At 38.3% G+C, this 26,583-nt stretch overlaps 1 protein-coding gene across 9 annotated transcripts in view; it reads left to right on the forward strand.

The window, feature by feature from the left end:
- Positions 1-1,521: 1,521 nt before the first annotated feature.
- LOC121318334 (copine-8-like) overlaps positions 1,522-26,583 on the forward strand; it is a 118,590-nt gene continuing 93,528 nt past the window's right edge. For 8 of the 9 annotated variants that reach the window (XR_005950591.1, XR_005950592.1, XR_005950593.1 and 5 more), the window contains exons 1-2: positions 1,522-1,787; positions 22,126-22,166. Coding sequence is in view for 4 of the 9 variants with exons in the window: in XM_041254870.1 (XP_041110804.1) it covers positions 1,690-1,787; positions 22,126-22,166 (139 nt within the window). In the remaining 5 variants the exon portion in view is untranslated. Of the gene's footprint in view, positions 1,788-22,125; positions 22,167-26,583 lie in introns of those variants that run through there. The other variant, XM_041254872.1, reaches the window with a different exon arrangement.

The raw sequence follows: 26,583 nt of genomic DNA on the forward strand, positions 1-26,583 counted from the left end.
TTAGAATGAACGACACACATTTATAAGTAAACATTTATTTTTATCCAGCACTCATTTGACCACTTGCACATACTGTATATATACACTCAATGAAGTGCAATGAGGCAAACTAAATACAGCTTACGCTTGGGGAGAGTAAAGGCCAATGCAGCACTTGTTGAGCGTTCTCAGCCAAGATTGGCAACTCAAGGCGAGTGAGTAAGATTTCATCAGCAACTTCAGGCCAGTGAGTGGGATCTGATCATGGGGGGTGGGGGTTACAGGATTTGAATCATACTCATGTGACTTACCAACAGCCGTCGTTGTTTTGTGAGTGAGTTACTTCAGAGATGCTATTTCACACATCACAAATGCAAGTCACTTTTTAATGGTACTGTCCCCTGAATTGGCTGAGCTATTAAATTCTATATCTTGGGAGCCCCTTGACTGATTCTGAAGAAACCACAGTATGCTTGGGCTTTTGTTATGCTAGACTATTAAACACATCTCTGTATATGTAGGTTGGGATGATCAAGTTTTTTTATGAAACTAATACTATACAGTACTTGGTGGTTCCTCCCTTGCCTTGATCACTGCCTGAGGCAACCACTGCTTGTTTACTTGATTCTCAGTTCATGCTGTCATATATAAATAAGTTTAGGATGCTGACCAGCCCAATGAAAGGCATCTTAAACAAAACATGAAAGGAATGCGCCGCCTAGCCAATATAAGGAACAATTTGTGAGGAGTCTGCCCAAGTCTTCCTAAGGCATGCCTTGCTGAAAGTGCATTTACTTTTCTTTCTGTAAACCCACTCGAATTCCTTTTACACCAAGAAACTGGAATACACAGGAGCCGTACAGAAATAGAAATGCTGAACAACTGGACATTTTGGCCTTTAGCATATTTTAAGGTTTATTATGAAGCCGTATTTGACACGTGTGAGACATTTTGGCGTCCACTATGATTACTGTAAATCTGCATTTTCAATAGCAAATTCAAATACAAGTTCGATTTACTATGCTTTTTACATTCCAGTAACTGAAAAAAAGTGATCTAGTCGATTATATTATTTGATATTACTTTGGGCATTTATGTCTGTAAATTACATATTAAAATACCCTTATAATTAATAATGATTGAACTATATTATTATGATGATGATTTCTATTATAATAATAATAATAATAATAATAATAATAATAATAATAATAATAATAATAATAATTATTATTATTATTATTATTATTATTATTATTATTATTATTATCATTGTGGTCAAAGTGCTATTTGAAATGTGCTTGCACTTTGCCTGATGTACAGTAGGTAAGGGCTAATAAAAGTAGTTATATATATATTCTACGACTATGCGATTAATTTACATGACAAGTCTGTGTGTAGATACAGAGGTATAAATAGTATCCGGCACGCACATGGTTAAACCACCCTACCAATCTTCTCCGTTGACTTTCCTCTCCTTATCTGAAATCTCCAATGAATGTATTTCGATGCCCCCACCCCCCTTCTGTTCCTTTCCAGTATTCTAGCAGCTACGCTGCCAGGGGGCTTTGGTGACGTTGAGTTTGTTATGAAGTGACATCACTCCGCTGTTCTTTCCTGCCTAGGCGCTGGTCGTCTTTCTCAGATACTAAAGTACTGTGTACCTTATGGGGTCGTTGCAGTTTTAGCGACTGGATAAATACTCTTAAGATGGACAACGGCTTTATGAACATGGCGTCCATAGGAGAATTCGACCCTCAACATGCCAGTATCCCGGCCACTAAAGTTGAGATCACAGTGTCCTGCAGGTAAGGGGATCGCTAAAATTAACCTAATTTAATGTGCACTGGTGCTGCTGTTGGCATTCTTGTAGAGAGTGAGCATGTGCTGCATTTCTGATACTGACTATCCGTTCTAGCAAAGGTCTTAAGTACTCCAACTCTTAAACAAGTGTCCTAGTTTCAAGTTAGAACTGATAGTTGTTGTTTTTTTTTTTTTTTTTTTATAACTTTGCTAAAACATGTTAATGTTTTTAAACACTCCAGTGTTGTCATTTTTAAACTGTAGTCTGACAACAGCGTTTGTTTACGTGTTGAAAAAAAAGGTTCTGCGTCAAGATTTTTCACCACCTTTGGGAATGTAGATTTAGTATTGTATTGGAAGACTGTGTTGAATAGGGCAGAGCCGTTAGTCTTCGGAAACCCCAGGGCACAGTAGAAATTGGGCGCCCGACCATATTAGAGTAGGACAAAATAGTAATTCTTGTCAAGAAAAGCCTAGTTTTATTTTTGTCGTATTCCGAGTTACCTTCTGAGACAGTTTAGAGTCAGCTCAGTACTACATGTGTTAAGACGTGCTTTTTACTATCACATGAAGTCTGTGGCAGAGACACCTGAGCCAGGGGGCGGGGCAGGTGGGCGCATGCCCCTCTCCAACACACCCTTAAAATTTGGGGGTCCAGGCTCCTCACTTTGACAATAGAAACGTGTGCACAGGGGAAAAACAAAGACTCTTGTATCAAACGCAGTGTTTAGTTGCGGTTATAGTGTGCACACTTTAACTTCGTGAGATGTTTGTTTGAAATAAGGAGGCTACCCACTCACCACCCCCTCACCCCGGACCCTCACCCCAGACCTAGTTACTGGATAATTTTGTTAATTGACTACTTAAGGAGGAATTGGATAAAATCCTCCACTCTTTCCTTGGTAAATATATTACTGTATTACTATGAATCCTGTGAATGGATTTTACAGGTGCCATTGTTTGTTTAGAATATAGTTGTACTTAAACTTTTTTTTTTTAATATGCTTTAAATAATAATAATAATAATAATAATAATAATAATAATAATAATAATAATATATTACATTCATCATAAGAAACATATTAACTTATGTACTTAAACAATAACATTAAACATATGCAAAACGTAATGTATAATTATAAACTTATTCACTTACAAGTTATTCATATTTATAATTATTTTTCTACTGAAATAGAAGGATACATTATTTTATAACCTGTTGCTTATTAGGCTACTAGTCAGATAAGTTTCAATTCTTTACCTTGTTTTTGTGGTGGGGCTGACAAAGATACATCATATATGAATGCTAATTTATTCAAACATGTTACAGTTTTTTAAATCTAGTTGTTTTATACATTCTGACAGTAAGGTCCAAACACATAAAATGACAGTTAGGGATGAATCATATATTGTTTTAATTTAACCAAGTTTCTGTCAACAGAACTGGCAGCTACTAACAGAGGCTACCCTCAGAAATAACAGCTTTTTCTAGGCTGCATAACAGCAACAGGCAACCCCAAGCCCTGTTTCAGAGCGGCCTGGCATGTCTGTCAGGAGATAATATTTACTGTTTGGCTAGATTCACAAATACTACACAGAACTTGAAATAATTTGACTTGTTTGTGGTATAAAAACATTAGTAACATTATTTATATATAATTTTTACCCCAAATGTACATTTTACAAAGACTGGTTTATATGGCCTGGCAATGGACTGGTGGAAGAAAACACAAAGAGAGTGTTTTAACTGTCTGAGAAGAAGATTAGTGAAAGTGCTATAATTTAAGCAACTCTTATGAAATGCGTGCTTCACTAGTCGTTGTGTAATTCAGAAAGTAATGTCCTTTAAACAATTTATTAAAAAAATGGAATTATTTTCTCAAACTCTAAGGCATTCTGAATGTATGGTCTTCTGGTTTAGCTAATTTGATCTTCAGAACAGGAAGTCACTGTACAAGTTTATGTGATTGGGAAACCTCAGGAGACCTTAGGTGAAACCTCAGGGAAACCTTAGGTGAATGTGAAATATACCAGACGGATGTGTACTGTGCTGCAATGTTAGACTGAAGGCTGGATACAAGCTCCAGTGGACCCAGCAGCAAAAATCACCTGTTGTGAAAATCTGTAGCTGGAAAGGATGACACTGCATCACCCCAATACTCACACTTCAGAAACTAATACACAACTGAATAATAATCTGTTTTACAGTTAATGCTCTATTTTTCTATGTTAGACGAAGTTCAGGAATTCTGTCTTGATTTTATGAATTCGTGAACTTGTTATACTGCTTTTATTTTGCCAGCCAACCTCTGATCAATATCAAAACAGGATTCCTGAGTTAGTGTATTTTGTTTTCATTACACACCACTACAGACTTTTGCAATATAAGGCAACACACTGTGAAATGCTGAGCTTCCTCATTTTAAGTACATCTACTGGAAAGCTGGCATATGCACTCAAAGACTCACACTAGGTAAGCCACAAACACGCTAATTTACACAGATGAAGGGTCTCTGTGCACTTTCTACTTTACCTACTGAAATCAATACTCGACTCATTCAGGGTAAGTGTTATGCAGATGAGGCGACTGTGATCACTTGGAAATTGGAAATCAGGGTTGAGTGAAAGTAACTGGGGGTTCTGTGTACTGTTCTATTGTAAGCACTGATCACATACCCCGAATGACTGTTCTTGACATTCATTGAAAGCCATCAAATGAGAACCTTTAGATCCATATTCATAATTTTGGGAAATCATGATAGACGACTGAGCAGCCCGTCTCACTGTGCACTGTGGTTCTGGGAATCCCTGGATGGCTATTTAACCTTTCACTTGACTTTGTGGCTATCTTGGAGTCATTTCAGGCTGTTGAAGACCCTTTATTATTGTCCGAAAAGTTGCAGTCTAGTTGACCATTAGTATAGTCAACCCTCTTTATACCACCAGCTAAGGGCCATGGGCAAAAACGGGCAATAAGCGAGGGTGGCGTTATAGTGACGGTCAACAAAAGCAAAACAAAAAAAACAAAAAAACAAAAACACACACACACACAACTTTCTATGTTTGCAATAAATTAAAATCTTTACATTTTTTAGTTATACAATTATAGTATCTCCAGGCCATTTTAATTAAACATTCATCTTTAAAAAAAACAAAAAACTACAGTACTAATTCTTAACACAACAGTAGGTTTACTAGTGACGTTTTATCATCTTTTCCCATATGTACGAAACATACATGGTTACTTTTGAGCAACAGTTTATACTAAAAAAATAAATAAATAAATACAAATCACCCAAACAACAACAGTTCCATAAAAAGCATATACTTTTTTTTTTTTTTTTTTTTTTTTACTGTGCTGTCATTTGAGCTTTACTGTTTGTGGCATGACTGTAAGCCTGCTGAATACACTCCCCCATTGAACGATGCCATCTGTTTATTTCACAAAGCAATTTAAGCTCAACAGCATTCTTTTTTAAGCAGTTAAAAAAAAAAAAAAGTTGCATATATACAGGGTAACACTTTTTTTAAACAAAAAGTAAAAAAAAAACTATTCTGCTATTTACAAAACTGATGCTTCAGTAAGTCAGCCTTCATTTGTGCAAAACTTGCACATAACCAAACAAACAAACCTCTTACCGTACTTTTTTTTTTTTTTTTTTAAACATTTATTGTGGTTATAAAAGTCAATTATTTTAGACTGCATCAAGCCCTTTTCAGGTTAAACAAATTAACCCGTTCCATCAAGGTAAGCCATTTGTTTTTATCCATTACAATGTCTCCAACTGTCCTTCGATTAACAGTATATGCCTCATTTAGGTGAGAAAACATTTGCCATGTCTTGCTGACTTGCTGTTTTATTTTCAGATGCATACATGCAGATTTTTTTTCTTTTGCTCTGGTGTTAACTGTGGGGTCCACTCACCATTCTGTACTTTCTGTTTCGCTTTGGGAGCGGGAGTGTTGATGACTTTGGTGTGAACGTTCATTTAACAACGAATTAGGAAAGCGAGTCAAAGGTTAACTGCATAACTTTGTTGTTTTAATTGACCATGATGATTTCGCTGGCGCTACAATGAGGGAAACTACGATGCTTATTTTTACGCTTGCTTGGCTTGGGAAGTTGGCGGGTGGCAGACAGCGGGGTGGCGATATAACGAGTACAAATAGCACTGTTTTTATATTGGTTATATTTGTTCAGAGAGAGTAGCTGTCGGTATGCGAGGGTGGCATTATAAAAGGGGGCGGTATAACGTGGGACAACTGTATTTATTGCTGGGGCTTTCTTGTAATATTTCAAAGATATTCCTTTTACATCTTGCCCATCTTGTTATTGCTATCTTGTTATTGCTATCTTGCCTAGAAAAGAAAACCAGTTAAAAGTGACCAAAAGTTCAGCACCCTTACTTGCCAATCATGCTTTGCAACCCCTATTATTTTCATAACAAAAAAAACAAAAAAAAAACAGACTTGGGCCCTGGCTGATGTGCTTCACAAACATCACCTTCATAAATAATGCAGACATTATTCTGGGAAATAGAAAATGTTTTGCTTTTGCAGGATGGGATTTAGAATATTCAACAGGTTTTGTTGCTCTTGACTTTTATTGTTCGTTTGAGAGCATACAAACCACCAGATATAAGGTAATGTTTAACATTTTCTATAGTAAGCACTCTATACTGTTAAATCTTGTAATTGCACACTGTCATCAATCTTAACAGCAAGGCTTCATTAAAACTGGAAATGCTTTCAAAGGCTAGCAAAACATCACCTAGCAGCCAGCTAGAATCTTCCCTACTGAAGATGTTGCTTCATTATGTCAGGCACTGACCAATCGCATGTTGAGCCAATCATTATGTATTTGTTCCCAAGAAGTAATGGGCGAACTCATTTCTTTATGATGTTAGTGGTCTAAATCATTAAAGTTATTATTCGTCTTTATTACTTTGCCCTCTTGACAGTTACATTAAAATGTCTCATTGCTAGTGTTCTGTCAGGCAAAATAACCATTCTTTGTTTAGATTGTAAAAGCAGCATTTATTAGAAATTACGGCTCATTAATTGTACAGTATTGTCCCTTTTTAAGGGTTTAAGTGTTAGGGTTTATGGCTTTTTTGAAACCCCATGCTAGTAGTATTCTTAATGGCAGTAAAGTTCCAGCTGGGTAGTAGGATTTGAGGGGTTTTTTTGTGAGTCAGAATATGGGTACATGAGAACTTAGTCATCTGTCTACGCTATTCTCCTATTTGTGTTCTGTGTTGATGACAGAGGCTGTTTTGTTGGTAGCTTTCTAGGTTTCTCCCGTCATCTACTTGTGTAAATTAATCGATGTCATTGGATGGCTAGAAATTGTTGAAAGCATATCATATATTTTGTTGTTGTTGTTGTTTCAGCCTGCAGTAGATTGTATTATAATTAAAATTAGGTTAACATCATTTTGATGTACCATTGAAATCTAATTTAACTCTCACAGTATACAAATTAAACTGCATTCGCATTGCTGGACTTCTTGAATGGTGGAGATATTGGAAGGCTACAGTTAGTGCTGAATGTCATAGTGTGGTATAATAGAGTTGCTTAGTGTCTGTTTACTATGCACTCATATTATTTTTCTGTGCACTCCACTTTATCAAAAAAGACGTTTTGTTAATAGTCCAGCTTGTTTACAAGACCTGCTTCCCACAACTGTACACGACTCAGTGAGTTAAAGAGGCATGCACATACTTGAAGCAGAAGAAGCTTCAATATTATTTTCAAGTTTTGTTGTAGCTCAGAAATGCCTGTAGAGCTCCTGTTTTCAAGGCCACAACTTTCTGTATTTTCAAGATCATTGTTGCATTGTTTTCTACAATAGGTGCATATTTACCATACATTAAGCAAGGCTAGATAGAGGACTTTCATTTTCCAAGCAGTTTTTCATAAGCATGCACTACCCCTACTACTTGTAAAACCAAATGGAACAATAAAATACGACAAGGAATTTCTTACTCTCACCTACATGTCAATGTACTGTTGACCCCCACACACACACACACACACACTCACATGCACACATATACACATCGACACACACATACTTACAGAATATATCACATGGTTTGCAGAGACTCATGTCTCTAAAGCCTTGATGTAGGGGATCTGCTTATGATTTGTAGTCTTCTAAGTGACACTGAAATTAGAATATAGCATTATAGAAAAACAAACAATGAACTAAAGTCATCTCATTCATCCAAGCAGACCAGTCATTTCTATATATATTTTCTTAAACTGCTTTACAATATTTACTTTACAATACAGTACATCCGTAATTAGTCATTTGTATCTTACACCAAGAGGTTTGGTGTAGGGACATTGATCATGATTCATTTTTTAATATAAACAATGCTGGATTCGCAGCACTGGAGACTGTAGTGAGTCCTTGCTATTTATTGACAAGCATTAGAAACCCCAGACCTTTCACCCATCTATCAAGGTGCTCCTTTATAGGGCACCACCTGAAGGTGGTTTTGACAAACACATCTTTGTATACTTTTTTATATAGCTCTTCTTTTTTGGAGATACCCATTCGAGACGTGTTCAAATACTGTAAATAGCACGATATTGTGGTATTTTTTCATACTTGGGATATAAGTGTCAGTGGGGAGTGCTTATTTGTACAGTATTTTGTATTATTATCCTCATTGTAGCACAATGTATTCATATGGAATCTCAACCATTGCCATGCTGCACTGCCCAACAGTGACATGCCCTTTTTGTTATGTCGCCCAAGAGTGGCTAGAAAAGAGTGCCAGATGAGATCATACCCTTTTAGTTGAGTTCTTGAAACATGTCCAATAACAAAAGGCTGGTATAACTGCTGCAGTGATGTATTACTCAGTTACAGTATGTTATTGCCACATATTATTTGAAAGTGTTTATTAGGACTACATTCAATGTGGAGGAGTCTTGCCTATTTGCAGACACATCAACTAGTAAACAGACATTTGATGGGAGCAAAGTACCATCTATCAGCAAACTTAAATAGCTTTGCTTATTTGTTTCTTTGTTGTAAAATAAATACACTTATAAACACTGCAGGTTTGTAGGCCATGATGTGTGTTTAGGCAGAAAAACAAATGTTGTAAATGTTATACAGCATTGCAGAGGAACAGTTGGAACACTGTAGTGATAAAAGAACGGACAGATTACTTGTTGCATAAAAAAAAAAAAAAAATTCTGGATGTGTTGATGACTGATTGATCCATTGGCAGAATTATTTTGGTTTATATGAACATTTACGCAATGGAGAAGCACTTTTTTTTTCTTCTCAGTTATGCAGGTTCAAACCTGCATTTCAGCAGTTTCAAACTGTAAGTTTTTGAGCCTCTGTGATTAGTCCCCTCTTCACCTTTTGGCATATTGCTCCAGTAGAGGCTACTTTTAAGTCCAGTTCAGTCCTTTTCTGTGCTTTTTGTAGGTGCTCCATTTTTTCCTCCTTACCAGATTTAGTTTGTGAGACTAACTAATGGGGTGTCTGATTGATTGTTTTGTAGTACCTTCATCACTGTCTGTGACTAGTGGGCTGATTGATTGGGAAGGCTTCTGACTAGTTGTCTAAAAGAGTTAATTACTTCCAAAACCCCCTGTGACGGAAAGATGAGTTCTGGTGATGAATCTTCCTCCCGACCTGTGAGGGCGCTAAAGAACGAGAGGAGAAGTATCTGGAAGGGCTGGCCTGACAGTTCGTTTCCGGGTCAGGGAAGTGGGTCAGCCTGGAAAGAAGCGCGACTCTGTTGTAAGACCGTATTGATTTGAAAGGTAAACGAGAAGCAGCTGCAAGTAATAAGGCAGCTGCAACCGTTTACCTAGGTATCATGCAGGATTACATATAGGGGCCAGGGTAACGCTGATCTTTTCCTTCGTTTGGGTTAAACGATTGGAGAGAGAGAAGGACTGAGAGAGGAGCTCTCAGAGTGGATTGTGTTCGTGTTTTGTATTGTTGTGTCTGTCCGTGTAACTGTCTGTTTTTGTATTCAGCACTAGACAGTTAAGCACACCTCCGGAGCTGTCGCCAGGGTCAGCACGATCCGGAGCACCACTACACACCACACAAGCTGTGTCTGCACCGAGCACCTGCACGTCTGCACGCACCCAGGACTGGTGACCGCGTCTTGTGTTTTGGTTCGGGACTGTGCCCTGTTTTTGTTATCCCCGCACTTTACACATTGTTGTGTATAGACGGGGATTTATTATTTTACGGTCACCAGACCTGGATTATAATTAAGCACCTTTTTTTCACTGAAATACCGTTGTCTGCCTGTCACTCCTGCATCGTATCACCGCTACACTTGTTCCCCTTACCAGCCACTTTGCCACACCCCCTTTTATTCCTTGCCATTCATAACACAGCAAACAGATTTATAGTTTATTATATTTTTTATGTGACACATCTAACAGCATTCCAGCCATCCAAATGGAAATTTCCATGCTAAAATGAATTTAGCTAATGGGCACAGTTATTGTTTTAACAGCCAGTTTGACATAATCTGAAATGCTAATAAACACACTTAGCAGGATAAATGTGCTTAAACTTGTGTAAAAATTCACACTGCTGATAGAAGTGCTATGGTCAAATCAGTCAATACTGGTGGGTGGTTCCTTAGGCAGCTTTTTATTAACTCTCCTGGGTCTTACGTATTGCAGTATTTGCACTGCATCTTGGAAAATACTGAAGGAAAGTACCTTAAAAAACACTGTAGTTTCCTACAGTATATTGCAGAACAAACTAGTGTACAGTGCTCACTCTTTATTTTGCTGTCTGACTACAACATCTTGAAATATTGAAAACAGCAAATTATGAAGGTTCATTATACAGTGAATTATTGTATGCTATTGTGGCATTGCTCCCCCCCCCCCCCCCCATATCCTCTGTAGCGAGCCTTTGTGCTTGATAATTTGGCTCTGCTGCTGTGACCAAAGACATATCGTAGCAGTAATGCCCACCACTGTTTGTAGTTGTTATTTAAAGATGTACTTTTCAGTACGGGGTTGGTAACAGTCTCATCTAAACAGGAAATTAGCAAGAGGAAGAACCGATACGGTTTGTAAATCTTAACTTTGTGTGTTTTGTACAAAAAAATGCCAAGTCCCATGACTCTCACTCACAGTAGTCAGTCACTGTGTAAGTTAGGAATGACTTGGCCTATTGTCAATGCATTTCCTGCCAAGTACTTTACTGGAAATACTTTAACTGTGAAACTTCCACACTGTGCTGAAGTCTGACATGCAGCTTTAAAAACTCGTAAGGCTTTTTAAAAATTATTATTATTAAAAAAAAGACTATTGTGTTAGCTTTATATACTATGGTGAATGCGTACAATATTCTATGAGCAAGCCCTGCTGTTTGAAATATACACATTTGTATTATATTTTTACAAAAAAAATTATCCGTCATCCTGTGCATCTAGGATCTTTAGTAACACTATTTGGAAGTGGTAGTGCTACAATAATAATTACAAGTCATCACAATCATTAAGTACTTCATAAAAAAATGTGTACTCCCATTATCCCTGCAATAAAGTGTAATTTCTAATTGTATGATCACCCAGTAATGTAAAAATAAATAAATAAATAAATAAAATGCTTGACACCCCTTCAAAGTGTGGCAGTAAATTGAAAATTGTCGTTCTTAATACTTGCTTCCATTTTCCAAAATATCATGTTGATTAAGCCTGGAAAGGCCTAATTAGGTGCTCAATTGATGGTTTAATTGACATGTTTGCTCAGCTGCTAAGTATTGTAAAAGTTACAAGGCTGATGGCTCTTATTAAACTACTGATTTAGTTTATATTGTTTAATTAGAAACCATGCCTAATTAAATGCTTACTGCAGTTTTCAGATTCATATATTGTATAAAAATGTTTACAGTGCAAATGCTGAGGTGAACAGCATGTGTTTGTGAGCTTCTGTGAAGGCACAGAGGTGTACGGAATACAGTGATGTGCAGATGTTTGGGGCTGCCTATGAATTTCTTTCAAAATGAAGGCAAAGGTAAATAATGCTGTTGACACTAAAAGAAGAAAAACAGCAATATTTCATTAAGCACTGTCAGGAAGATATCAAAGAAAACTGAGTCAATTCTGTGGAAAACAAGGAAAGTTGTGGGCACTTATTAGGACTGAAATTAGGTACATGACAGTAAATAATGCAATGAATTGAAGGCTGTCACACAGACAGTTAGCAAGTGGCCTATAAGAAAACCTTGTTTATCTGTTGTGTGTGACTGAAACAGTGCTTCAAAAAGCATTACATTGTTAAGGAATTTAATATCTGTAATGAAAAGAAACTTTGAGTGAGTGCGGTAGGGAGCACTGATTTAGTACCAGCTGTGCTAGCCGATCCTATCCTAGAGCACTTTGATGTTTACTGGTATGGACTGACAAAATAAAATATGTATGAGGTATAAATCAAATGAAAGCTTTATTCGCTAGTATCAAACTTGCTTACAAGTTCAAAAATGAAACTCTAAAATTATAATTTTTGGAAAAGCTAAAAAGGAAATTGGTGATAATAATCAGACCTTCTGTTTTAGAAAAGAAGACAAGAATATTAAATATCATTCCAAATCGAAGTATTATACCAGTAGTTGTTTTTATGATATCCATAGGGGATGACAGGGCCAGTCATGCAACATGTAAAGAAAGTTACATGAATGCTGAATAATAATGCTCCAGTACTGTATGTCACAATCTTTATAAATCATCTGATGTCCATTCTAAGAACTGACTATGTATACAGGGGAGAGCTATCAATAGTAACACATGATTAACTCTGAGTGTCCCCATTTTGCTAGTTCAGTGTTCTTGCAAGGAGGATAAATGTGATTTCTGAACACACAAAGAATACTGCACATGAGGACGCAGTGGCAAATGGTGGAACAGTACTAGCTTACAGTACAGTGAAGTAAATGGAACGTGTACAAACCCTGTGAATTCCCCTTAATCCTTGACCGGATGCCAGTCCACAGAGACTCACCTGTAACCCATTCTCTTGTGTCATGTTTTGCAAATTTAAACCATCTGTAGCTGGCTATGTTATGCCAGCTGAGTCAAATGTTTTAAAAAGGTGCTGCTCTGTAGTTGTAAATTAATTGTTATTTCTGAGTATATATTTTCCCAGGGTAAATCCACTGCAGTGTTTGTAAAGACCATTTTTAGACAGCTTGATTTAATTCTCAAGTGTTAAAATCAAATAAATTAAATAGCTAAATAATGGTGTACCTTCATGATGTCATTTGAAATAGTATTAACAATTAAAACAATATGTATTTTATGACATCACCTAAGGGTAAAAAAAAGCAGGGCCAGAGCTGAGTACCACTGCTTAAAGTTTGCTCATGTAAGAACAACACAGCAAATGAAAGTATGCGACAGGTGACGTTGCGCTACAGTATAACCCATTTATATATGGTAAAGCGCTTGTAAGTGGATTCTTCTGAAAGGCACTACAACACGTCATTGTGCATGCAGCCATGTACCCCTAGTCTCTGGTGGACAGTCAATTTAATATTTAATTTGCTTCTGCTCTACTCCAGTAGGGAGCTAAATGTTTAATTACAAGCTCACTTTACCAATGCTTAAGTTCCCCAAGCCAATTCAGTCTGCCTTTGTAACATGGCAGTTTCACTGTAGTATGTTAAAGCTTCATAAATGATTTCCATTTCTTGTTGTTTTACAGAATTTAAAGTCAATCTAAAGTTTTACAATGCAATGATGGGGAATTCTAATCACGCACAGGAATGCCTGACTAAGGCCTTGCCAAAGCTTGTGTATCATTTAAAAAATATTCAAAGCAACCATCACACACAAAACACAAAGCAAACTAAACCTTCTCTGATCCACAGTGTCAACAGATGTGAACCTGTCACTGTTGGATCATGTTTGCTCTAGGTTTTGCTGTCATTTAATTTAGATCTTTTATTATAATGCTCAAATTCAATTGATAAAGCAAACTGGCGTTAAAGTCAAATCTGCAGTAATGCAATGTATTATTTACTGTAACCCTAACTAGATTTTACTATGTCTGTTTGAAATTGAAATGGAATATAAATTAAGAATTAACATTTTCACATAATCACAAGTATTCACTTTTACATATATAGCACACATAAGTGTTTGTGTGTCTTTCTTTTTACCCTCTTAACATATTGGTTTTACATCTTCTGTCACTATAAGGATGCTCTCTGGGGCTACAAATATAGTTCATTGAGATTGTGCAGCAACAGAGGAAACATTATTGAGGTCACAGTACAAGGAAAAGCCATAGCAGGAAAGTACCTTACGAGATCTCAGTTGTGTCTGGCTGCTGAAGAGAAAAACTGAAATGTGTGTGATAGGGTCGTGCAGTGCAGGGTCTTGTGTTGTGGTGTAGTTTCAACCGCATCAGGATATACGTTAAAAAAAAAAAAAAATTAATAAGAATAATCTACTGATACTTTTGAATTTTCAGTGTGTTCATAAAATCAACCAGGGTTCCTTTAAAGTTGCATCCCTACCCTCCATGTACTGTAGTACAATTGTATGTGCCTGCCTTCAAATTACATTTCAGTGTTCATTTAAAGGAGTTATAATAACCAAGTGTGATTGGGCAGAGGCCCTGCAGATTTAATATATATTGTATGTGTTTGTTTTTTTTCTTTGGAAAGGAAGTGTGTATAATTGAATTTAAGATTGGCAGAGAGGGGGTTAAAATGCCATTTCAGCAAAACCCATGTGTAGAATGTGGCCGGGTCCTAATTGATTTACTGGTTGCCAGTTAGACTTTGCCACATGGTATAATTGAGGAGCCAGCTCCTTTGTTCAGAGGCTCAGATAGGAACACATGCCAGAGCAGCCGGTTGTGCCCCAGGTGTGAGTCGCAATGAGAAAGCAATTTCTGGCTCTAGCAAGCCTTGGGCATAAAATACCAAGGTTTACACATTTTCTGACCTCCTTCTCGGAGTAACAGTATTATCAACTGTCCTCCTTTTTCATGTGATACAGAAGTTTTTTGTTTTTTTTTGCGTGTTTTTTTATATTTTAATTTGGGATATAACGACATTTCAAATATGCTGCTGATGGTAGAGTACTTACTGTAATTACTTCCAGATCTGTAGTTCAAACTCACTCTAATGATCTACCTGTATTCATGTCGACAACAGAGGTACCCGGAAGCATCAGTTATTTGTATTGGTTGCCTTGGTTATTACTCCTTTAACCCATTTTAGAAATACCTGAGAGCTAACTTTGCCCATATAGGTACAGTATACATGTAGATTGCGAGATTGAGGTGATAATTCCAAACATTCTGGAAATCTGCAGTACTATTGTCACGTAAGTGTAACTTTCAAAGACCTGCATAATTGAAATCAGTTTGCTTTGAGGAATTCAGCTTTGACCATTTGAGCAGCAACATCTGAATCTTACGGCCTTAGATGAAGATGAAGACAGTTTGTAATGGTGGTCCACTATGAAAGGCGCTATATAAAATAAATATTGATTGATTGATTGATTTGGTTAAATTATTATAATGTAAATGGAAAATGATGTTTTACTCCTTTAGCTTATTGAAAACTACAGTTATAAAAAGGGGGTTTCATTACACATCACGTAAGTAAAGAATAGACAGCACAGTGTTTAAATCAGAATCAGTTAAGACAAGTGCTACACAATCAAACAGAGATGACATCTTAGATTCTCCAAAATGCACCCCCTTAGGATGTGACTCCTACCATGTCATATTGTCTAGTGTTATCAGCTTACCGCTATTCTGCATATCAGAGCATTTCCTTATGTATGAAGAAGCAGTTCATTTACTGACCTTGTCACATTTAGACAACCTGCCGGGGGGCTTTTTGAATTCTGCAGGCTGTAAGCTCTCCATATGGCAAACCCCCAGCACTCCTAAGAGTATATTAATATAAATTTTTTAAGAGAGCTTGTCTGCTTTTAGAAAATTGCCAGGAATACACTTTAGTGAATTATGCATGTTTGCATGTAATGAATACAGGCATAGGCTAGCCATTTGCTTACAGCTGGGAATTTATTTTTTAAGGTACTGATAAATGGTTCTGGTTCTCGATCTCTTTAGCTTTTATAACAAATTAAATTAAAAATGGAGTGCTGATGTAATGTAGATTTAGCTCCATTAGGTAGTGGAGCTATTTTGTTCTTCTTTATCTTACCCATTTTAGCATTTTATCTCCTAAAATGTCTTGTACAGAATATTGAGCAGGAAAATCTGCATTTCTGATTTAAATTGTTTTTTGTTCAGGTGTCATTGATTCAGGTGTTTTTTTTTTCATTATTTTAATTAGTATAATAATCAAGGCAGCTGTAAGGTATCTATATAGTATTCTGCTATACATCCAATCTGGTACCACCACTGACGTTACTTTGCGGTATTAAGTTGAGTAAATTGACACAAAACATTCTAAAACTTGGTAGAAATTCAGCTAGCTGTCAAAAACATTCAAGAGTGGCGCCTTGTTAGCAGCAGATAAGATATGTTTTTGTTTGCATACTGTTAAGGCCGCTACACACCAGAGAAGCGAATATGTGCAGCGATGCGACAAAATGAATAGATCGTACACTTTTGATAAGTATCTTTCACACCACAGGCAACACGACAGTTGACCTAGTGGCACACTGGAATGACACAAAATAAATAGATTTAATTTCTTCACGCCGCAATTAGGAATTGACCCATCAGAGAACAGCTTCAATGCACATTGTCCACCAGGGTGAAGCAGTATCTAATGACGGAGGAAGAAATAATATTTGCTGTTAAAAAATATCCAGAGCTTATGACAAAGATCATCACAATTATAGAGATATAGAGATTAAATATAATATATGGGTGTCCATTGGAAGGAACTGAATAAGCCTGGTATGTATGATTTATTGCCATATACAATAATCCGTCGCGTTTCTGCCTGTCCCATATCTGCCCTAACTGTTTATCCACCATGATCAATCTCTAGCAGCGTTAGTTTATTACTGAACAGAGAAGATTAGTTCAGCGATTGTAGATCCTACCAAAGTTTTTATACACTGTTGTATGTACTCCGTTAACAACCATTGCTGGTAGTGTCACGGGAGCCGCTTACTGTGTTGATATGTAAATAAATCCTGCGAGGCGTATCAACTTCAACCTCTCTCTCGCTGTCCTGCCTGTCACTCAGGAGCGAATGCACACACCCAAACGGCAGACGGCTACGCTGTCACAAACATTAATAACCTGTATCTTTCTAAACAAGGGATTTTTGGGGAGCTCCTTAATAAAAGCTGAATCTCAAAACAATAATTGTGTGAATATAGTAATTGTTACAGTTGTGTGTAATGGTATTTAAAACAGGATTCATTTATTCGCCTTTTTACATATCTGCTCTTACTCAGGTCCCACCGCAGTCGGTTACGCAATGGATTACTGTATGTTGAAATACCGTCAGAGAAGACACTTATAATTTCCACATCATGTTTTCGAACATGTACCAGTCTTACAGTTTTGTCAAAAGCAATTTTTATAGCTTTTCAAATCTGTCGCTTCCCATCTGTGTCACATCTGGTGTGTATGGTCATGTAGGTGCAAAAGTATCTTGTCTCTCGTTGAAACATCGCATCACGTCTGGTGTGTAGCAGCCTTTTTAGTTATTTAAACGGTTGAGTTTTAATGTTGTACTGTCTGGTGCTAGAGAGTCACAAAAGTATGAACATTTCTGACTCTGGGATCATTGCCTCACAGGCAGACCCTTCATTATCCGACACTGCAAGGGGCAGGCTGAGCTCAACTATGGAAGCTGTGAAAAGCCCTTCTGCTCCAGTCACTTCTAAATTTCAATTTGATGTGAGGAATTTGTTCCAGACCCTTTCTCTTTTGAAATGTACTGCAACGTATTTTGGTCCCTCTGAGTGCCATGTGTAATCACTTATAGCTCAATGAGATGAGCTATGCTGAAATTGGTCTAAAATCCCTCCAATAAACATGACTGTATCCTATTTTTGGATGCTTTTATGTCTGGGTAGTATTTGACGATAAATATTTTATTTAATTAATTTCATATTTAGCCTTCTGTATAATGTTTTGTAAAATGATGCTGGAAAGTAGAAGGCTGTCTGTCCGATATTTGTACTGTGGCTAGCTGGGCTATGCCACATACTTTCTCCAGGTTCTATCACCTTAATGTGATAGGTCCTTCCTTGCCTTCATTAGGCACGAGGGTCCGTGAGATTGCAAGCTTGCACCGCTAACTTATGCTGTTCTGATGCGTCCTTCATCTGTTGCCGTTCCTTCTCCCTCGCGACAGATCTGGTGTACATTTTCATAAGTATGTTTTGGTGGTCGTCTTTGAATTGAAAGGGAATGTTAGGTTACTTACCGTAACCCTGGTTTCCTGAAAGAGAAGATGACCATCAGCCAGCAAGGTTGCATCGGTCTCCCTCACGGATTCAAAAGAGAACATGTGCGGCAGCTCTGATATAAAGATCTCAGTAAAAACCTTGCAAGGTCACATCACTCCCATTTGCGGGTTCGTTGCAAAAGAGAATGAGTTCTCCATGTAGTGATTTATTTACCTTGGTGAGGTGAAACCGAGGACGTCACTCCACGGAGGGGCCTATCAGCAGCTTTGATATAAAATGCTCAGTGAATGCCTGACCTGTGGCAGGCATATCCCACAAGTATACAGATGCCTAGTTTTACAGACGTGGAAATCGATTAGAAACATCCCAAAAACTAATTTACCCAAGGGCATCTGGCATACTTTAATATAGGCAATATATGCAGCACGTTTGTTGCCATGTTATTTGTCCCTTCCAATAATTTATTTTATTAGTACCGAGTCAAAACAAAGAAAAAGTGGCTGTTCGGGTCTAAAATTCCAGCTGCGTAAAAGTAAGCAGCAGGTTGAAGTGAAGTTGGCTGTGCTAGATCGTTGTAGTACTGATTTAACTTGCCGACAGGAATATTTTTTGTCTGGGTGACTTTCCAGTTTGGTTTCTGAAAGCTGTTTATTTTATGTTCTGTTCAGCATCATATTTTATCCAAAGACACATTAAGATATGCAAAACAATTAACTCCATCTGCATATGCAGTTTTTTTTGGGAAATATCTTGACACAGTCAGTCACTGAAATATACTTTGCTTTTTTTGCTTTATCGTCCATTTCTACTATTTTATCTCCAATGCTGAAAACTAGATTAATGCAACCTAAATCAAAACAATGCAGCACTAACTTTGTCCCACCCCCTACGGCACAGTACAGGTCACAGTAAAACAGTACAGACGCACTGGTAGGCTGATTAAAACTTTGTTGTCATTTGAATAGTAAACAAGAACTTTAACCGCTTTGGAGAATTTTTTTAGTAAATGTTATTTGTGGACATTTTTTGTTTGTTTGTTTTTTGCTTAAGTGCAGTGCACACAGGATGGTGAAGGAATAAAAAAAGTCTATCTACAGAGGGAAGATACGTAGTTTGCATCACTTGCGTTGTGCATTGGCCTCTAAAAGAGGTGCATTTTGCAGTGACCCTTCAATTCCACGATTTCAGCGAAATCCTGATTTAGGTAGACCCTTAATCATAGTCCTTTACAGTCTCTTAATGAAAGGCCCTTTCCTTTTTTGTAGACATTTTAGTGCAGGGATGTATTGAAAACGATCACATTCCTGACACCAGGCCTGTGCTCGTTAACATCAGTTCACAATGCACATGCTCAGTTAACTGTATAAAAAGTATCACTACTGTACAGGAAATGGTTATGGATTTTGGAGTTTAATACACCAGATATGTTCTTATGTTCTTAATTTTCATGGCAATTTGTGAAAATAGGATTCTACTGTATTTAGATTATATACAAAACTAAAATTTGTCAAGTGACACATGTTTTGGCTAATGCTATCTTCATAGTCTAGCTTTATGTAAGGTTGGTTTTAAATTATATACAGCTCATCCAGCTAACAAGAAGGTTGCTTGTTTATTAGATAAGACAGACAGAGAAGCAGTTAGCATTAAAATACAAGGTATATGTCATTCCATGCTATTTGTTTTGTATACTAGCCTGGGGAGTCTTTTAGAAGCCTTTTTGGGAGTCTTTTGGGGCTGTTGGTTCTGTATGGTACAGTACACTCTATGGTAGAAAGATGTGAGACATGCAAAAAAATACAATTTAATGACCTCTTATATACTGCTTACGTGACAGAAAAAGTGATGCTTTTTATGTGTTTTTTTTTTTATTTTAGATGCTGTTGCACACCATATTTAGGGTTGGGTGTTCATACTGTGTAGATCAAAGAGATTATTTGGGGTTTTAACTGGGTTAAAACGTGTACTCCAGGTACCCAATTTTAAATTAAGACAAGCATTTCTTGGAACTTATTTCACATATTTTAAAAATTAGATATTACCTTTCTTCAGTGATACGATATTCATTAAGGTTAGTTTCTGACCTCAACAAATACTGTGTGTACCCCCAAATGATACAGAATGAACTGAAGCTAACAACTCACTTCTGATTTACTTTACAGATTCAGTTCTAAATTACTTAGTTGTTCAGTCTTTCTTCATTATACAAGGATAACCAAAGAATTAAGCTGCAGACCAATACTTGGTATTAGTTTGAGTTCAATGTATCTAAAGGCTTCAGACTATTACAAAAACAAAACAAAACAAAAAAAGAAAGAAAACATCAGAAGCAGCTCCAGTGTTGGCTTTTTGTAGAACCCATGTGCTGTTGCTGGGAAACTGTGAGTGGATTATGATTTACAGGATGTCAGAATTTACTTTTACAGTTTGTTTTGTGACAGCATCACACCAAGTACTGGAAGAGAATGAAATAAACTGCATTGTTAAACTCTAGTTACAGAACATTAGGCTTCTAGCTGAGGCTCCCAATCCCCTAATGTTACTCATCAACGTCTTTTGGATAGACTAAAATTGATACAGAGTACTACTGGAGAACCAACAGAACAACAGTAGGGATAAAGAACAGGGCCTTTTTATGGCAGAGCAGTCAGTCAGTATGTGTAATTTAAACTTTAATTTCTTAATTTCATGCTCCACTTAATTGTTGTTGTGCCTAATTGAATAATGAAGCATCTACTTCAGGTTTTAAATGATTGCATGGAAAGGACCCAATCAAATAATCAAATATCTCTGCTCTTGTTTTAATTTTTCAGATTTTTGCAGTGATGTAACATAGGAAACATTTATCATAGTGGCAGAAAGTATTACATGCTTGCTCAGTGCAATGTGTCTGTCACAATTAATAGATAACAGTAATATTTACAGTGATGACACTTGTTACATCTATCATAACAACATGCTTTCTTGGGGATTTGCTTTAGTTTTAGCTGTTGGTTATAAACAAGAAAAGTTCCCTGTATGTCTATTTAGCCTAATTGGTAACCAACAATGTAAAAGTATTTCACTGATAATTAACGATAATTACTATTTGTAAAACGGGAAATTCCTGCTGAAAAAATAGACCAGCATTTAATCTTTTAAAAACAGTAAAGTTTTGAAAATTAAGTGAACCAACCAGAAATCGATAGTAATTTTAGTTGTAGGCCGAAAATGAGTAATTTGTATTGGTTACACTATGTTTGAAATGTGTGCCTACACCTTTAAATTACAGGTTTGAATGAATGCAGGGTTCCTGTTTATTTATGCAGGAGAAACAGGAAGACTAAACAGCTGCACTATCCCTTTTGATCTGTAGGCCTCCTCATACTGTGTAGACCTCAGTAAACCCATTTGTTATGTATGAACAATTAACACACAAGCCTTACACAATCTTCTCAAAGCCAAAGGAGTTAGTTATCAAAAGCCGCCTCAGAATAACAGCTAACCATTGTTTCTATTGATATTGGGTAAGTTTAGCAGCGGTTGTTTGGTAACAGAACATAAAATACACAGAGCCAGTTAAGTCAGGGCAGTTTAAAATATGAACATTCCATGCTCAGTTGTTCTTGAGGTAAAATTACAGGAGTAAGTTATCAAGGAGGCTGTGTGCAATTTTAGTTATCAATAATAATAATAATAATAATAAATAATAATAATAATAATTAATAAAAAAAAAGTTTAAAATGACAATAACTGTATATTGCATGGCACATGAGTGATGTATCAATGTATTTTTTACTAGAGGCTTTCCTATTATTACTTGTTTTGTAGTTCATGTATTTTATCCCCCCCACTGGAAATTTGACAGATCGCACCCCGATTGAAATAGAGCTGATGGACAGCTGTATTTACATTAAAGAATCAATGTACATCTACTCTTAAGTTTTTAATGTCTTATCTCTCTCTTTTTTTTTTTTTTTTTTACAGAAATCTTTTGGACAGAGACACCTTTTCTAAGTCGGATCCAAGTAAGTTGTTTTTTATAAGCATATTCCTGAAGTGAACATTGGTAGATACTGGCAATAAGCATGACACAGCTTTATGTCAATGATATCTCTAATTAGAAGCAGATATGTTAACATTTGTAAACTCTGTACATCTAAAATGTTTTGTGTTACTTGAACTTGCAAAAAAAAAAAAAAAAAAAAAAGATCTATAATTAAAAATTAATCTCACTCTGTAGATGACACATTTTTGCTTTAGCCTGGTACACTTTATGTTGTCTTGGGCAATCTGGGACAGTACACACAGCAGGCAGCACAGCATCTGTTAGGAGGGCAGTGTCTAGTCAGTGCAAGTCACCTCTTGTTGTAATACTGGGGTTGAGGACTCAAATTAATTGATTAGAATAAATAGTTAGTGATATAAAAGAAAGTATTATTTCTGATTTGTTTGGGTAAACATAATTTGTTACGTAAAACATGTCTTACAGTAAGTTGGAAGAATATAATGTACAGTAAAAGGAGCTCACATTTTCAGCCTGTGGTCACATGGAAGTACAGAGCTACACTGAAATGATTTTGGGGATTTTTTCTGTCAGCCAAGGTTCTGGTGTGCAGATGGCAGGTTTCTATTTTTACTGCTCGCCTGGTCTGTGGAGTGGTGCGTTATTCCCAGTTGAGTGTTTTTAGTTGGTGATGCTTTCAGCGACCAGCCTTCCCACACTCACCCACCATTCTCTGTAAAATCAACTGAAACAGTAATTTTGACTTTGGTCCTCAGTTAAATATAGCGCACCGCCTCCAGCTCATCTGTGACTCAATCAGTCTCTTCATGTCCTATTTGTTATAACTCACCACTCTTTGAGAGCTTTCTTTACAGCTCCAATTGCTTTTCAACATATGTTTTTTTGAAAGCCCTTTTCCTTTTTTTTTTTTTTTTTTACTGTATACAGTATTTTTTTTACTTCTGAACTAACATGTTTTTGGTAAACTGTATAAATAACTCTCTGTTCGCAATAAAGCACAATATATGCATTTGAGAACAACAGTTTTTGGAACAGGAAAACAATTGTTTCTTTAATTTGTAGTTGGCTGTGATATGAAATTAGAGACATGAGTAACTGCAAGACATTGGCTTATGTTCAAACAAGAAAACTCCACTTTTTCATGAAACTCAGATGTTGTATTTAAAGCCATTGCAGGGAATGTGTGGAACTTATTCATAAGTTGTATTAAACAGGTATTATGTTCAATACAATTATAAGAGGGAGAGACAGTTGTAAGAAGCATTCAAATAAACAAACAAAAAATTGGTTTGGTTTACACTGTATTAGGATTAATCATTTCATCAAGAACTGAAACATACCATAAATGCAAATGTAATGCCAAATAGTGATAGTGCCTAGCTTCAAGGTGCCAAGGCAAAGGCAAAGGCAAATGTAATGGAAGAAATAGCCTGAAAAGCAAATTCAGTTGCTTGTAAGAGTTCGTTTATTGTTCTGAGTAGTTTCTTTCCAGTTTTATATCTTTTTTTATACCTAGTTTTTTTTTTTATGGCTGGCTAAAATTGTTCCTTTGCCTTTGCACTTAAAACATGGTTGATGTTAAACAATTTTTTTAAATATGCATGCTAAACCCTAATTACATGGTTTAAAGGGAATGCTATTAATTAACTATAGTAGTCCCTTGGAGAGAGTGTCCTGTTTAAAAATAATAAAATCACAAAATCACACACACACTCACTCATTTATAGTGCTCAATTTATTTTAAATGTATAAATCACTGCACTGAAATAAACAACATCACTGTGTTCTCTGTTCACATTGCATTATTTAATACAGGATACAGTACATTAATATCTAGCGCACTTTCTTTTTACTTTAGCCTATCGGTTACCTTTAACACAAAATAAATCATGCAGCTGCATTCTTTGTACAATTACTGTACAATGCTGAAATAATAAAGTGTTATTCTAACTTGAAACTAAATTATTTTAGCACATTTTCTTTTTTACCGTAGCATACTTAGTACACAATTAACTCAAAATAGGTCACGGTGCCGCATTAATACTTTATGGTACCTGTAACAGGGAGAGATCTGTGCTGACTCTGCTGGCGTGTTCACGGGCTGCAGGAAGAGGGCGGCAGTCGCCCAACAACCGCCTGTGAGTCATGGCAGTGACACGGGGAGGTGGGAAAGTGTGAGTGTGGACTTTCCCCCTCTCTGAATGGCTGAGAGGCGGGTCTTGGGTGATTGTCGGTCCTATAAAATAACGCTCTGTTGTTTCCTCAGGTCTGCCCACTTAGACGCGCTAAGGGTGCGGACACTTTGATTCGGGACCGGGAATCAGCGAGACAGAGAGAGAGAGCGGGGAACCCTTGGGCAGACCCCGGCGTATTGTAAAAGAGCAGGCTAGATCGCCGACAGAGTAGGACGGTGATCCGGGTCGTGCGGGTAGCGGCGACCGGGATAACGCTGCCGAGTGCAGCACCTTTTATTTGTAGTTTTATTACTGTTTTATTTTCCCTTGTTCTTTTCGCCTTCTGTTTTCATTATTATTTCTTTGAGCACCTGCGAGTGCATTTGCGGTTCGTGTACCAGCTGTGGTATTTCCGTGGTGCTGTCTATCATCGTTGATAGGCAGCCCACGGTCAACAGTGCCGGAGAGAAAAAAAAAAATAACTTGTCTAAAATAAAACTGGGCACCTGTGTGGTGTTTCCCGAATACACCTGTCTGTCTCCTGGTCAGTGAATTACCCACCCCCCTTTCACACGTGGTGTCAGAAGTGGGATTCACTGGCACTGCCCCAAGCAGTGCAGCTAGAGAAGGAGCAGACTAGCGATGGATGCGACTCAGTTTGCCGCAATGATGGACCTCCTGCGCCAGACGCTCACCGCGGCAGTGCAGGGGGCGGCTAGACCCGCAGCTCCAGACCACTCCATCCAGAGACCCACCAAAATGACGGCCGAGGATCGACCGGACGCCTACTTGGAGGTGTTCGAGGCTATGGCGATCTCGGCCGGATGGCCCCAAGCCCAGTGGGCTAGCTATGTGTTGCCCCAACTCACCGGGGAGGCTCAAGCAGCTGCGAGGACGCTGTCCCCGGAGCACATGTTGGATTACCCTCGGCTGAAGGCAGCCATCCTAAACCGTGTGGGGGCCACACCGGAGGGCTACCGGAAGAAATTCCGGGAGGAGCAGTTTGCGGCCGGGGAGCACCCACGAGCCATCGCCCACCGGCTGAAGGATTACGCCCCGGGTTGGTTGAATCCTGACCTAAACACCAAAGCCAGGGTGGTGGAAATGATCGTGGTGGAGCGCTTCCTGGAGTGTCTAGCCTCGGGACCTCGGCTGTGGGTCCAGCGGCAGGCGCCGGACACGCTGGACCGGGCGGTCGAACTGGCCGAGCAGTACCAGGCAGCGGAGCCAACGCCTGCGAAACTGCCCGGGAGGAGTGTGGCTGCTGGATCGTCCCATCAACTGGCCCCGGAAAGGGCGAAGGGACTGGGGGGAAGGGGTAGTCCAGGATTTGGTCGGGGGGTGTCGGCGGGAGCTCCCGGCCCGGGTACTGGGGCAGGGTGGGGATACCCACGGGCTGCTGCAGTGTCGGACCGGGGTCTCGCGCGGACGCCTTATCGGCGGGCCCCTTTTATGGCTCCAGTGTTTTCCCCTCTTTCCAAAACTTCGGGGAGAGAAACCAGCCCACCGAGGTGTTGGACGTGCAGGGAGGTGGGCCACCTCTCCCGGGACTGCCCCGTGATGGAGTGTGACCTCAGCCGACCAGGTAGGCACGTTCAATTACCTCAGTCACTTCAGCACACGGGTTTTGTTATTCCTGTGACAGTGGATGGTACAAAAACCCAGGCTCTCCTGGATTCAGGGTGTGGTCAGTCTCTAGTACAGGAGAGCCTAGTCTCACCGGGGCATAAACGTATATTGGGACGGGTGCATATTAAATGTATTCATGGGGATGTCCGCTCCTATCCCAAGATAAATGTGTGTATGACTATTGGCCAGCAGGTGACGCAGGTGCAGGTAGGATTATGTCCTCGATTGCCGGTACCAGTAGTTCTGGGACGGGACTGTGAGCAGTTTAAAGATTGGTTGGCTGCTCTGACAGCCCCGTCTTCTTTATTGGCTAAGAAAGAGGAAGTAATTGGAGAGATTTTTCCCTTTCGCGATCCAGAATGGTTTTGCCATAGATTTAAACCCCGTAAAACTAAACGGGAGCGTCGGATCGCTAAGAATGAGGGCTGGCAATGGAGGGAGTCGGAGAAGTTTCAGGTGGGGGCGGTTGGTGAAGAGTCCGGGGGGGAGGTCGCGGAGCCAGCGCAGGGGTCTGGCTCGGCTGCCTCTGCTCGGGACCGACCTGACCCCGAGTTGGAAGCCATGGGAGCTGATTTCTTAGCTCGCTCCCGTGACTTCCGACTCGAGCAAGGGCGT

Source organism: Polyodon spathula, chromosome 7 (assembly GCF_017654505.1).
Source record: "Polyodon spathula isolate WHYD16114869_AA chromosome 7, ASM1765450v1, whole genome shotgun sequence".
Taxonomy (NCBI): Eukaryota; Metazoa; Chordata; class Actinopteri; order Acipenseriformes; family Polyodontidae; genus Polyodon; species Polyodon spathula.